We start from the raw sequence: 15,800 nt of genomic DNA, 5'->3' as shown, positions 1-15,800 counted from the left end.
GAGGCTTGCACTTGGAATTGCTTGGGAATTCTAAGAAATGGGAGAGGAACCAATGCACTTTTGACATCAGTGGTTCAAGACAGGACAGTTTTGAAAGGTTCAATCTACCAACTTGATTCAAAATAGCATCTGATAGCATCCAAACACCAGATGAAAAACTGTTCCTTGATCTCAGGAACCATCATGTAAAATGAATGCCTGGCGTGCTCTGGTCCATGGGGTCACGAAGAGTCGGACATGACTAAACAACAACAAATCTTTAGAGGTGTCCAAAGCACAGCGTCCAGACAACTGGAGATTCTTTTAGGAAGGAATGACTACAATGCATTGGAGTTGTCTACAAAAGTATCGTCTTATGTTCTCCACCCTCACCAATAACTTAGTTTTGAAATTACAGATTTTAAAAAAAGAAACATGAAAGGAAACTCACTTGAACATCTGTTCATGTCTGGGGCTCGCAGACCGTAGTACCCTGGCGGGCAGGAATTCAAGCATTCCCCATATTGCCTCATTCCTTCCCTTCGGAGAAAGAAGAACAACTTATGCTGACATCTGATGCATCCATTGTCCTTTGAGCAAGACAAACAGCCTTTGCAAATTGGATTTGGTCCATAGTTGGCTGTGGAATTAAAAAAGAAGACGACAACAACAGTATTAGAACCCAAAAATAAGCATGTGGCAATATTTATCTTCCCTTTAAAAGCCTGCATAGAGAAAAAACAACAACTGAAGGAGAGGGCAGGGAACTTCAGCAGACATGATAGCAAAGTGGGCACTTCCAATTTGCTTTGGAAGTGAAAGCTCCATTCACTTCCCCTCCCCCCCCCCACGCCATGTGGTATAGTTTAACAAGCCAAAAATTATTACTATACGTGCATAATACTAAATGAAGTTGGAGAGCAACTTAAGTCAGTGGACAGTGGTGGTCTTCTTGTGTACAAATGGTAACAGCAACAATAAGGATTGGGTTCAAAGGAGGAAAGTGGTTTTTACTTCAGCAAAAGCCTACCTTTTCCCCCACAGCTGCATCTGCAGTCTAAATTTGAGGTCAGTTAATCTGTCATAATATGGTGTAGCACTAAATTAATCTCTTGTTGCACTTGCAGAATGTTGCTGAGCACAGAAAAGCACAAGTTTTAAACTCCACCATCCGCTCTTGTGCTAGTGGACAGAGAACAGTGGATTTAATTTGAAAATTAAAACTAAGAGAACATTCTTTCCTTTTGTGATATTTTTAAAAGAATGTGTAATTAAAAAAAAATAGCATCTAACTGTTCTTTTCTAGTTAGAAGATGGCCAAAAATAAAAATCTACAACTGTGAAACTAGCATTCCCCGTTGATTTCAATGGGGCATAACTTAAGTCTGGATCCAACCCACTGTTACGTATTCAGGAGGAAAACAAGCAAAAAATGGAGGGCTGAAAGTGGCTCCACATGGAAGCAGACAAATTCCTGTAGGCCAGGTCTATCAATGGCTATTAGTCATGATGGAAATATGGAACCTCCATAACCAAAGGCAGATTGCCACTAAATATCAGTTGCTGGGGAGGTAGGAGCAGAAAAGGACTATGACTTTCCAACTATGTTTCTGGGCCATAAACATGCCAGTTTAGATCTTGTTTTTGAGAGTTTCCTACCACCAATTTCACTTCTATATCCCAGCTTCTTGGTAGCCCTCCAATAAATCTTTATCTTATGATGGGACTTTGGATCAGCCAGGGTCTTGAAAGGAGAATCCTTTACGTCTTAAAAGTTTAAGATGTGCGCCAAGAAGACAACCAGATTAATCCATACAAGGTTTATTAAGTGAAATTCTAGCATAAATAGATCAGTGGAAATTAAAGCCGGCATTAGATAAGACTAATGAGCAAAGACAGAAGCTGCAAAAATAAAGGCTTATGGATTACTGGCTTCTAATGCTTATTTAACAGCAGACCGCATGTAGCTCTTCTGTGGCTCTTGCGCATTTTGAACATTACTTAATGCAGCTTGGAAAGCATTGCCTGTTAAGGGCCTGAAGACGAGACAACCGCTTGCTTAATGGGCATGTGCTGTGGCAGGATGAGGGAACCCACGGCCTGGAGCTGATATTCCAGTTCTCTGTAGCCAACCATAAAGACTCTCCTCAGGCCTCTGTACTCTCCTTGAACATTTGCCCTGTCTTTCTCTTGCACTATCTTCCCTTTGAGCCCCCCGCCCCCCAAATCAAGCGGTATATAAATTTTATGAAATAAAATAAACAAACGTACCCATCTCTGTAACAGAGCATACACTACTTTTTTAACATCTGAACTGTTGTGCACACAGGTATACAGACTGTACACTTGTTGAATGTTGCATGTGAATGCTTTTATGAGTGCACAGCTTAGCTACTTGTGTACACAGATGGAACATAATGGTACACCTCTAAGGAAGTGTCACTTTGTAAACTAGGAAGGGGGGAAATGGAGACTGTTTTGATTCCCAGGGGCTGATGGGTTTTAAAACCTTTCTTCCACGTCCCACCTTGTACCTATCTTCACTTAACACTTTCAACTGGGAACTTGAAGGACAACCCATTGCAAAAGAAAGACAGGCCAAATCAGTTTCCTGACAACAAACCCATTCTTAAAAACCTTTCCTCTATCCTCATTTTTAACACAGAACTGTATTTACCCGATTATTCATGGCTATCGGTAGAGCATGGGTAAATAAGTAGTATGATTGTTTTTATGAGTATAAAATTAGTAACAAGTCATTGTGCTTCATATAAATGCATTCAAAATATCGCTGTATTTGTCCATACACAATCTATGTCTTAAAGCAATCTCTTTGTATGTTGCAGGAGTAGTCAAGCCTTCTATCCATAGTACAAAGGGGGGCATGGTGTTATCTTTCCAATGAATCAATATCAGTCTTCAAGCAGAAGTAAGAGAGTTAAGAAACAGAAGAGGATGCTGAACTAGATAGACCTTTGGCTATCATGTTTTTATAGCATCCTACAGGAAGGCATGGATACACAGGAACATTCCTGCAGGGAGTTGAAGATCACACTGGGCCATTTGTTGCAGACAGCATGTGTGTTTCCTGAGGGAATCCCTGCATTTCTTGGGTGGTTGGAAACATTGGGTATAAGGCTTGTGTCTCTCAATGTTAAGAGACATTTAAGTGTTCAGAAATGCACTGGCTGTCACTACAACTAAGTTTAATTGCACACATGTGTGCCTAGGGGAGATACACAAAGATTCGTCTCCAAAGTATACGTCCAGATCAGACTTCCTCAAACTTGGCCTTCCAGATGTTTTGAGACTACAATTCCCATCATCCGTGACCACCGGTCCTGCTAGCTAGGGATCATAGGAGTTGTAGGCCAAAACATCTGGAGGGCCAAGTTTGAGGAAGCCTGGTCCAGATCAAGAGAAGTAATAGTACCACTCTATTCTGCCTTGGTCAGGCCACACCTGGAATACTGTGTCAAATTCTGGGCACCACCATTTAAGAAGGATGTTGGAACGTGTGCAGGAATGTGTGCAGAGCTAGAACGTGTGCAGAGGAGGGTAACCAAGATGATCAAGGGTCTGGAAACCAAGCCTTACGAGGAACTGAAGAAGCTGGGTATGTTTAGCCTGCAAAAGAGGAGACTGAGACAAGATAGAATAGCCATCTTCAAATATATCAAGGGCTGTCGCATGGAAGAGGAAGCATGCTTGTTTTCTCCAGCTCTGGAGGGTAAGACTTAGACCAATGGTTTCAGGTCACAAGAAAGGAGATTCCAACTAAACATTCAGAAAACCTTTCTGACAGTAAGAGCTATTTGGCAGTGGAAGAGACTCCCATAAGAGGTGATGGACTCTCCTTCCTTGAAGGTTTTCAAGCAGAGGTTGGACGGCCTTCTGTCATGGATACCTTAGCTTGGATTCCTGTATTGCAGGGGGTTGGAGTAGATGACCTCGGGGGTCCCTTCCAACTCTAAGATTCTATAATTCTATATACATGGAACTATATCCTGGTTGGCATTACCAATAACTATTGGCCTTTGCCTATTTCCACTTCTTCCATCACTACTCCCCACACCCTTCCATGTATCCCGATTGTTGCCATGTACTTATGTCTCAAATATTGAAAACTAAATTTGTTTTTGTCAAGTCTTTTAATATCTGAAATATTTCAGCTTGCTGCTCTGGACCAGCGTTAGTCTCACATGCAGGTGAATAAACAGAGATTTAATTTTTTTTCCCTTTGATGGCTTGTTTATTTTGTCTTTTATTGTAAGTTTCAACTTTTTCCAAGCCCCAAAATCTGCAGGGATCAAAGATGTGGCAGTCCAACAAAAACACAAGCCCAACACCAGATCTACCCAAACAGCAAAAGGCGAAAACAGACACACACACGTTTGAAGCATTTAAAAAACTGAAGCAAAGAGCAACACTTAAAGTCAAGACGTGCAGTGGCATAAGGAGGAAACCCAATAACATGAACTGGTGTTGGCTACTTTACGCTTGGGACTCATTAGTCATAAAGCTAAATGAGAAACTGAACAAAAAGCAGGCAGGGGTTGTACATTTAGGGAGGGCTGGCGGACACTGTTCAACATGATTTCATAGCTGCTCCAAAGCTAGATTTGAGTAGTTGAAAACACAGAGGAAAGGAGAAATTTGGGGAAATTGCTGCACCAGCTTGAGAGACTTCGTGTATCCAGCTCCCCCTTCATATTTCATAATAAATTAATAATAATAATAATAATTGCATTTCTATACTACCCTTCATCCGAGGGCAGTTATGTTTACAACATAAAAACACAAAAAACACAGAACATCGTAAAAACAACATACTTTTAAAGGCCATAGATTGTTTAATTAGCCAAAAGGCTGGGAGAAGAGGAATGTGTTTGCCTGATATGAAATGAAGGCACCAGGGAACCCTTCCTAGGGAGAGCATTCCACAAGTGGGGAGACACCACAGAAAAGCCACCGTTCTCATGTTGCCAGCCTGGGCAGTGTGTATAGAGGTCCTGGCTGCCCAGACAACAAGACTTCTTTTTTGGCCCCACTGATGTGGTCCAAAGGAACACAAGCAATACACCTGACACCAGCTTGGCTGCAGGAGTTGCCAGAAAGAGGCGTACAAAGTGCCACCCAACCACCTTAGGGACTCCACTCCAGATTTGTGCAGAGTTTACTCCTTAGCCTTTATGTCTCCTGAAGGTATTCTGCAAGGCAGCAGAAGTTTAGGATCTGAGTTTCCTTCTCCTAGATGGGATGCCTTCCCACGTGACAAGCTCCATCTGCCCCTCGCTTCCCTCTACACCTTTTTGACCATTCGACCTACTGTTGCTTTTGTCTGCTCAATCCGCCCGAGCCTGTCTTTGGGGTTTGAGACCCATTGGATGAAGGCCATCAAATGATTACCAGTCATGGTGGCTATGTTCTAAATCAACTGCCAGAGGCCTCTGATTGCCAGTTGCTGGGATTCATGAGTGGCAAGAGTGCTGTTGCTTTGGGGCTCTCCATAGGCATCTGTTTGGCTGCTGGACGAGATAGGCCCCTAGCCTGATCTAGCAGGCCTCTTCTTCTGCTCTCATGACAGGTGCAATTCACACTGGGGCTGAGCTATGTTGACAGATGATTCTCCCAAACGATATCTATTCTATTCTTAGGAGGGACAACTTCCTGCATTTCCGTTTCAAATGATGCCAAACGGGGTGGTAGGAAGCTCACCGGGTGATGTGTCCTGCGTCTACACAGATAAAACTATACTATTCAAGTAAATGTAAATAATGGTTTTATTGTCATTGCATTAGGTCATAACAAATCAGCTGCAGAATTAGAGGAAAACAGATATGAATGGCTTGAAAACAGTAAGTAATAAACCAAATAACTGAAAGAGTAGGGTGTCCCTGGAGTTCTTTATCACTGACAGGGGATTATTTCTGAGCATCCTTGTGGTTCAGAAATAAGCTGAACAACTTCATGATGTTTGTGGGGAAGTAGCTCAGCTGACTTACAACTCCAGGAGGGGTCATTCCTTGTCAGAGCAGTGTTGTTGAGGTTTTTTTTACTAGCTCTCCTATGGCTTTATTAGCAAAAAATTCCAGATACTACCAGTGGATGGTGTAATGGGCTGCACATGAAGTCAACCACCATGGAGCTGAGTCAATGCAGTATTCAGAGATGGAGAGGGGTGCGTCAGTGATGAGGCTGGCACGGTGCAAATTTGCCAGCACAATTGGCTGCCCCAGTGCATCTGTGCTGTGCCAACCTTGCCAAAGCCGAACCCTTCGTCTGCTGCAGCAACTCATCTCGGATAGAGCTCAGGTGAGCAGTGCAGCCCCACTGCACCATCCTCTGCAGCCAGTTAGAAAACATCTACAAATAAAGGGGAAATTAAAAATTCTGCATCTTTTGGAAGCAGTGGGTTGCAACCAGTATTGCTGCTCTACTCCTGCAACCGACTTCCACAGTGCAAATTCCTAAGCAGTGCGCTGTGTGCCCTCAAAATGTTCTCCAGAAGGTTGGGAGGCCCTGTGGAACATGTCTGGCAGAAGGAAACACAGGGCGAGGAGAGGAAGGAGAAGTTCCACTGTGCAAGTGCTGGATATGACCTCGTCGTTTTTACGTTTTTATTCTTAAAAGTGCTGCTAGGTTCAGACAAGGCATGTGCAAGTGTGAGTGAGAGACGATGTATCTGTTTTGTAAGGCTATAGCTGATAGTCCGTTGCGCTGGGGCTTCAGGCGGGCCAGAAAAACTAACACAAATCATCCTTACAGGCCAAGGAAAACACTGAAACAGCAGTTAAGCTTGATTACAAAACAGCGCCGAGTTAAAAGTGGGTAGCAAGTAAAAACGCTATCCCACGAGGACTCTAGCAAAATAAAATAAAATAAAGTAATTGCTCCATTCTTAGGATAGCCTTAGACCCAACAGGAAATCCAAATTGCCCGATTTCTTTCCCCCCGCCTCACTCCACCGCCAAAAAAAGTTTTGACTTTCAGTTCAAAGTACTTCATTTGTATCAAAGTCAGGCTGGTGTAGATCACTTTGAAACTCCCACCCTTTTCACTAAGAGTCTAATTATGACTGCTTTGAAGCTAAATGCCATGGATATATAATGCATGGGCCTTCCCTTTGGATCCATCTTCCTTTTGAACTCCTCCTTACCTCTTGTGCACCAGCAGTTAAAGTGTGAGTGCAAAATGGAAGGGGTCTATAATTAGCAAAAGGGAAGGGAAATCCCTCGAGATGTTGTTTTTAAAAAGTGTCCTTGAGAACATGCGCTCCTTACAGCTTACTATTTAGTTAAAACACTCAGAACATGAGCTTAACACAGACAAGCTACATTTAAAAAAAAATAAAAATAAAAAATTAGTGTCTCTTAAAACCTTTCTAAAGTCTCTATTTCCTAAAGGAAACAAGGACCTCGCCAACTTTAATTATACTTTCCTCCAACTGGAACACTCCGTAAGTCTTAAATCCCTTACTTACTTTTTATTGCCAGTAATTAGGCAGAGCAGAAGTTGCCTTTCCAAAAGACAAAAGCTGTTTAAACATTAGGAATTAGGAGGAATCAGATAACCTACTTCAGCTAATGCATCTTTTTCTACGCTCTTTTAGACATTAAAAGCAACAACTTGGTTTTCCTCGAATGATATTTTAGGCCACAAACTTGTCCCGGATAAACAAAGTTTTAAATATTTGTGTATCGTTTATATAGTCTTATTCCCGAGAGATATTTAAACAAACTTAAATCCAGGCTGTCTATTTGCAAGGAGTTAATCTGATGAGATGAAGGCTAAAATGTACTAATAAAACCTTTGTGTTTTTAAGAGCCTAATATTGTGCTAGGTGCATTACAAATTACAAACAAGACCTCGCCGGAATAATAAAACCTACAGAATGACTTGACTGGCACCTGACCTTAGAATAATTTAGCTCCCCTGTGCAATGTCTGATCACAACTGAGTGCCTTCTTTGTACAAGATTTTTAAGATTTACTTGCATACAGGAGAGAACCTCTATCCACATGTAACTGAACCCACAGAAAGCACTGTTCTGCATTGGAAACACTGCTCAGAACAGGTGTGGGCACCCCTTGGCCTTCCAAATCTTGAGGAACATCAACTCCCAGCATCCACAACCAGAATGACCAATGACTAGGGATCATGGGAGCTGTAGTTGAGCAGCATCTCAAGGCCCAGAGGTCACCCACCCTGGGAATGATTCCTCAGATTTCAAACAGCTCTTTGCTCAGTAACATGTTTACAATCCTGAGGAACATACAGGGAAATGAGTGAAATAATTTTGGTCTTGTTTAAGAGAAATGGATCTGCACAGGACACCAAGGGGATGGGGAGACTGTATACTGGACATGCTTCAATGGGAACCCCAATAACCTATGTTACATTTTTCATACTCTGTGCTAGACTTAAGTCTGTTCCGCTCTGCATACACGGTCTAACACTGCACCAATGCAACAGGAGAGATTTGAATAACTGCAGATGCAATAGCATCATAGTTATCCCTCCGGCACCTAGATGAATATTTATTTTATTTTATATTTTGCTCTCTCAAGAAGTTCTGGGTAGCATCTGCTGGAAAACAGAATTCATGAGGATCTCAAGTAAAAGCAATTGCCCAGTGGAAACCTCTATCCCAGAAGCCACTTAAGAGGAATCTTTCTTGGCAGGATCCAAGAAAGGTCGTTCATAAGGGACTGGCAATAACGTTGCCTGCTAAACAGGCTCATTAATGGAGGGGTAGCCAAAATGGAGCCCTATAGATGTTGTGGGGCTCCAACTCCATCAGCCTTAGCCAATATGGCCAATGGTCAGGATTGATGGAAGTTATAGTTTGAACAAATCAGGATGGCATTGGCTATTCCTGGATGAATGGCCCATACTTTTCCTGCATGCATAAATAAGTCAATCACTGAATATAGGCCACCTGAAACATAAAGTAAGGCTGAAAAGGAAACTTCTGCAGCTCCCCAGAAGGTACTAACTTTCGACTTAATATACTTTATGATGCCCAAGTTATCTACAAAATCTCAGGGTAGATGTGGCCAAAGCTGTTAGCCACATAACTTCAATTATAGTCTAGACATGCAGATGGGCACAGGTCAGAGTGACATGATGTCTGAACCTAGGTGCCCGAGGGCACATTTTAAGCTGGCACTCCAAATCCAATTTTGAGAAAAATTTCAAGCATTGCCGTCATTTGAGACATATTCGGGGCCTATTCAAGAAAAAAACAGGAAAAGCTGACACATTCTTAGACATGGCATTGTAAAAATCTAACCCACCTGCCAACACTTCTGTACGTTAAGTGGGAAAATCTGGCATGGTGATTAAGACATTTCCTATTTACTGGCTCTTTCAATCCCTTTATACCTAATGCTCAAAGCTAAGCTTCAATCCAACTAAGAAAGGTAGATTCCTCCAGTCCTTTAGGGCAAGGCCTTGCAAAAAGCTCGGTTGCAGCGTACAAAGCTCTCAAGCACCAGGTTTTGGAAGCCATGCTAAAGATGGCTTTTTGGCTTCTCAGCCAAAGGATATCCAGCCAAATTCAGTAAACAATATTCCCGTAGTCATATGTCCAGCTGAACAGCAGCTTGTGACGGGATAGAGCTGGCAAATGCCAAAATGTCAGGCAAATTTGGAAAAGCGCCAGGCATGTACAACAGATGCATCGGGGGAGATGAAGGATATTGACGGGAAGCCAGGCAGGAGTGTGAAATATGGGGAGGATGGCAGGAAGGAAGTGGCACTCACGTGAAAACAAAGGAGGAAGGGAAAAACACACACATAGTTTGCAGTCATTGAAGAATATGGAAAGGCAGAAGTGCTGAAAGCAGTGTCAGAAACTCAAGTATATAAGCTAGGTGCCAAATGGCTCCTTAAACCAAGGATACAGTCGCCAAAATGGAATGTCTAGTTTTCATTTTGGGGTAGGATGGCTCTAAAGTCTTAGATGATGGGGACTGATTATCAGTTAAACATCTGTCTAGTTTAGGTGACAACCTTGAGAACGTTAATCACTTCACAGTCCGCATCTATATTGGCCTATTCCTACCTCTTTTTCTTAATGGTGGCATGGACCATTCATAACATCAGAATATTCTTCACAACTGTGGGGTAAGTGAAGACAAGCTGCAACAATTAGCTGTAATATCGTTCGCAGCTCCTGCTCTGGCTACACAGAATAAGCATGTGGGTTCCAGAAATTCATTCAGATTGTGCAGATAAAATATAACTGATAGAATTCTACAGGATGGGGGATTGGTGTGTGAAAACAATCCAGATCCAATGATCCTCAGATGGTGCAGATGTCAGGCAGCATCCTGGAGCCCAGGCATCTTCACCTGGTCACAAGTGGCCGATAGCTAGGTACAAAAAGCGCCTGGCCAATTTTGAACACTGGCTGCAAGCACCATTGCTGTTTGCTAACATCAGGGGTGTGGAACTGGATCTGGGTGGTGGGCCAAGTCATTACCTCCCCCCACTCCATGCCCATGACCAAATATGGAAGAAGTGTTGGGCACCTGTCAGTCACCTGATCTCATAATGATGTAAAAGGTAGAAGAAGAAGAGTTTGGATTTGATATCCCGCTTTATCACTACCCGAAGGAGTCTCAAAGCGGCTATCATTGTCCTTTCCCTTCCTCCCCCACAACAAACACTCTGTGAGGTGAGTGGGGCTGAGAGACTTCAGAGAAGCATGACTGGTCCAAGGTCACCCAGCAGCTGTATGTGGAGGAGCAGAGACGTGAACCCGGTTCCCCAGATTACGAGTCTACCGCTCTTAACCACTACACCACACTGGCTCTCCAGCCCAGTCGCAAACGACTCTGGGGTTGCAGTGCTCATCTCACTTTACTGGCCGAGGGAGCTGATGTTTGTCCGCAGACAGCTTCCAGGTCATGTGGCCAGCCTGACTAAGCCACTTCTGGTGAAACCAGGGCAGCACATGGAAACACTGTTTACCTTCCCACCGGAGCGGTACCTATTAATCTACTTGCACTTTGACGTAGTTTTGGTAACTGCTAGGTTGGCAGGAGCAGGGACCGAGCAACGGGAACTCACCCCATCGCGGGGATTCGAACCGCTGACCTAGGCTCAGTGGTTTAGACCACAGCGCCACCCGCGTCCCTAGTATAATGATGTAAAGTGACCCCTTTTTTGCTCACATGGTATGAAATGAAATCATGCAGGCGAATGCACAGCCGTAAAGCCCTTTGCAGTGACCTCCACAAGACCAAGTGTTCAGGCGGCTGGGAAACCCCTTTGCACATCATGCCACAAACCATTGTGACAGAGTGCTCTGCAATGTGTTGTGGAAGACCTGGCAATCAGCTGGTTTGCAGGGCCTTATAAAGCGGGGCTTTCCCAGTGTTGCTTATCAGCTGGTGGGCTGTGTCTACAAACCACTTTTGACTGAGTCAAGATTTTACCTGCCTCAAAGGTGACACTGTCGGACAGGTGAGTGTGGCGTCGAAAAAATGGCCCCATGAGCCAAATGAGGAAGCCTGGAAGGAACTACCTAGGAAGCTGGTGGACTCTCCTTCATCTGAGTTTTTAAACAGAAGTTGGGTGGTAATCTGTCAGGGATTCTTTAGTCAGCGGTTCTCAACTTGTGGGTCCCCAGATGTTGTTGGACTACAACTCCCATCATCCCTGAGCTCTGGCCTTGCTAGGTAGGGGTGATGGGAGTTGTAGTTCAACAACATCTGGGGACCCACAGGTTGAGAAAGGCTGCTTTAGATGGTTCCTCCATTGCAGGGAGTTGGCCTAAATGATCCATGGGATCCCTTCGAACCTTACAATTCTATGGTTCTATTACATTACAGTGGTATCTTGGGTTAAGTACTTAATTCGTTCCGGAGGTCCGTTCTTAACCTGAAATTGTTCTTAACCTGAAGCACCACTTTAGCTAATGGGGCCTCCTGCTGCTGCTGTGCCGCCCCGGCACGATTTCTGTTCTCATCCTGAAGCAAAGTTCTTAACCCAAGGTAATATTTCTGGGTTAGCGGAGTCTGTAACCTGAAGCGTATGTAACGTGAAGCATATGTAACCCAAGGTACCATTGTATTATGAAACTGTGCTTGGTCTAATTTTAGCTGTTTCCCCATTTCCTTTGTTTTAAACCAGTTTGAGCTGATGCTTTGTGTGGAAAGGCAACATACAAGTAAAACAACGGTGATGAATGAGTTAATAAAATACATTTTGTCATTGCAGGACAGCCCCCAGACTGCATTTTGCCAGTATCTTAACATATGGAACTTCCATGCAGTTTCCCACAACTTCTGTGACAGTTTTGCATTTAACTCATGAGCTCTGCAGAATTAAAACCGGGCATCAGGATGCGTCCATGTTCACAGAACAATAGCCATTGCGTGCAAGAGTTCATCACTACAATGACGTGTGACTTTAAGTTAAACCACTTCCTCAACCCGGCTTCTTGACTATGGGGATGTGTGGGAGAAGAGCCTTCATAAACAAGCCTGCAGGGGGAGGAGTCCACATGATTCAACTCTGAAACAAACTTTATTAATACTGACGTATCAACACACAATGAAAAGCTACGTTGAGCATCTTGACTGCAGCTGTTCAGAAGCAAATGCAAAACTCATCCACTGTATTCCATAAAAATCTAATGATACATATCACACATAATAAAGAGATAATTTCTAGATCACCACTGAACTGGTTGATTTATTCTATTAATCATGATATAATACTTTGAACAACAGTTTGTGAAGTTTAGCTTGCCAATATTTACTGGGCACCCGTAACCTCATCCGTTGATACATTCAGATACCACTTTGCAGTCACAGACATCAGTACCTGATTGTGTGTATAAAATTTCATTTACTGCTGGAATACAGGGAGCTGACCAAGTCAGACAGGCCATTGGCCACCAAGCTCAATATTATTCACTTAAACTGGTAGCAGCTTTCCAAGACAGAGGCTGCGAGGGGAGAGTTCTGTTTTTCATTTTATTCCTGAATGCCCTGTTCATTTTATTTTCAATTGTCACAGCAGGCACGTCCAACTCCCAAGAGACTGCAATCTACTCCCAGTATTAAAAAACTGGCAGTGATCTACCCATTATCACTGGAGAGGGGAGGAACGTGCATGGGGTGGGTGGAAGGAAGGATTGCCCAGAGCTCCTGAGGTTTTTTTAGGGGGGAAAGGCCAGAGTTGTTGAGCTTGTTTTAGGGAGGAAACACTAACCATTAACTACAACGCTAACAAGTGCACAAAACAATAAAGCCAACTAATGTTGGCAGTAGACTATAAAAGACCACCCTTTTGATGCTATGTAGGGACAGAGTGAGGGGGTGTGTGGAAACACTGCTTTTAATCCCGTGATCGACCATGATCATCCAGGGATCTACCTGTTGATCGCGGTCGACCAGCTGGAAACCGCTGGTCTACAGCATCATTACTTTCACTTCTCTTCCCCTACTATATCTTTTTATTTACTTTTTTGTTTCTGTGGACACGCCCAGGCATCCTTTGTGTTCATGACGCTATTGGGGAATCTGTTTGCAAGTGCAAACAGTTTTCAATAATATTTGCACCTCCAAAACAAAAACAGGGTGATCATGCTGCTTGTTTCTGGTCGGTGCATATACTATAACTTCCTGATGAAATCCTGTAGCTTTTTCTACCACAAACGTGCTGGCTTATTTTTGTCCCACATTTGTTGTGCTATATAGTCCTCCAGTCAGCAATAATGTGGTTAGATTAGGGAATCATAGAATTGTGCAGTTGGAAGGGACTATGATGGTCAACTAGTCCGACTCCCTGCAATTCAGGAATCTTTTACTCAACATGGGGCTCAAACCCACAGCCCTGAAATTAAGAGTCTCATGGTCTACTCACTGAGCTATAGTATCACAGAACAAACTAGGGGAGGATATAACCACTTGCTAATGCACTATTTTTGGCTAATGCAGCTGCTGCAGAATATTCATGCAATAAAACACCAGCCTAGAAGGGCCCTACTTTTAATATAATGGATACCAAGGCTGTCATTTGATGTCTATAACTCTGGTCTTTTCCATGTAAATGGGACATGTTTTTTAGGCATTGCATTACAAGATGTGTCAAGCTTCAGGCAGGTTGGAGACAAGGACCCCATTTTATAAGCAATCAAAAAGGAGTGACATCTAAGCTTCCCAACTCTACAGTTTTCATGTCTTTTGAGCATTCAGATCTCTCCTACCTACAGAAGGTTCCCTGTATACATCAATTTGTTAAGCAATACAATGCCTCTTGTCTGTTTCAGGAACTCCTATGAGAAATGAATGGGAGAAACAAAAATAAAAGATTTCCATTTGTTTCTTCCATTCATTTTGATATCATTATTAATTTTTGACAAACAAATTGGTTAGGCATCTGCTCTGTTTTTCATTAATTGCGAAAGTGAATGCACACCTCTCCTTCTGGGTTTCAGATAGGCAGAAATACATTCCACACTAAGTCTTAACTAGTGATGGAGACCCCCAATACAGTTTGTTGCCATCACAACCACACTTACGACAGGGTAACCATGATGCAGTTGGCGCTGTGGTCTAGCCACTGAGCCTAGGGCTTGCTGATTAGAAGGTTGGCGGTTCGAATCCCTGCGACGGGGTAAGCTCCCGTTGTTCAGTTCCAGCTCCTGCCAACCTAGCAGTTCAAAAGGACATCAAAGTGCAAGTAGATAAATAGGTACCACTCCGGCGGGAAGGTAAACGGCATTTCCATGCACTGCTCTGGTTTCACCAGAAGTGGCTTAGTCCTGCTGGCCACATGACCCAGAAAAACTGTCTGCGGACAAACGCCGGCTCCCTTGGCCAGTAAAGCGAGATGAGCACCACAACCCCAGAGTCGTTCGTGACTGGACTTAACTGTCAGGGGTCCTTTTACTTTTAACCATGAATAAGATTGTACTGTTTGAGCAACTTCACTTACTCATTTTTCCACAGAGATTTCTAGCCACAAACATCTAGTCAGGATCTCAACTATTCTTCCTTATACTCTATGAACAGGAAACATCCATTTCATTTAATGCATTATTCTACTCAATTTATGGGTGACAGGATTGCTAGAGCTGGCCACACAAAATGTTAGTTGTTTTCAGATCTTCACTGCCTCATATCTGATAAGACAAACTTTGCTATGACTTCAGATGCCTCCAATTTGGCTTTTATGAAAGCATCATTTTCTACCTGCCTTGTACAGAATGCCATGCAGCTCCCATTTCCATTCTGCTGCGCTGCATCTTCAGCTTATTTGTCCCATATGAGGAAGGGAAATCAAGTTGGGAATAGAATCGATATTCACTATTGCTGTTGTTTTCCATCCGCAAATGATGTGCAATTACACTTTTCCTCTTTTGTATTCTGTTTCCTTTGCTTTGAAATAAATGGGGTGGTGTGACATAACTTACATAACTAATTGTGTAGATTGCAGAAGTTATGAGATTTCACCACAGCAGACAATGAGACAAATAATGTAGTTTTTGGTGGAATATGAACTGCAGTGGAATGGAAACGCTGCTGTGTGCCACAAACATGGGACGGAATAGGAAAAGATTCCTTTTTACATCCCTGCTGAACAGACACATTCCAGTTATCTGGCTCAGGCTGTTGTAGGTTTAAGCAGTTTTCCTTTTTAAATTGAATTTCCTGGCTTCTGATGACATAAGTGGGTCCCTCTGTGTTCAGTTTCTCTGTGCAATCACATATGCATTACAAGTGACTTTACTGTGCCTTATTATAGGAAATGAGGTGCTCTCACTTACCAAACACCAGCTTCTTGTTAAAACTCCATGA

General features: G+C 43.1%; 1 protein-coding gene and 1 long non-coding RNA gene across 3 annotated transcripts in view; both read right to left on the bottom strand.

Annotated features, from left to right (window-relative positions):
- Nucleotides 1–15,800, bottom strand: part of LOC310849342 — a 431,248-nt gene that overhangs the window by 105,288 nt on the left and 310,160 nt on the right. The window lies entirely within an intron of this gene.
- RSPO2 (R-spondin 2) overlaps nucleotides 1–15,800 on the bottom strand; it is a 102,158-nt gene that overhangs the window by 46,540 nt on the left and 39,818 nt on the right. For both annotated transcript variants that reach the window (XM_083749446.1, XM_083749447.1), the window contains exon 3: nucleotides 431–619. In XM_083749446.1, the coding sequence (XP_083605572.1) occupies nucleotides 431–619 (189 nt within the window). The remainder of the gene's footprint in view (nucleotides 1–430; nucleotides 620–15,800) is intronic.

This window comes from Podarcis gaigeae (genome assembly GCF_964106915.1).
Source record: "Podarcis gaigeae genome assembly, chromosome: 7".
In the NCBI taxonomy this organism is placed as follows: domain Eukaryota; kingdom Metazoa; phylum Chordata; class Lepidosauria; order Squamata; family Lacertidae; genus Podarcis; species Podarcis gaigeae.
This window is presented reverse-complemented; position numbering and strand designations above follow the sequence as displayed.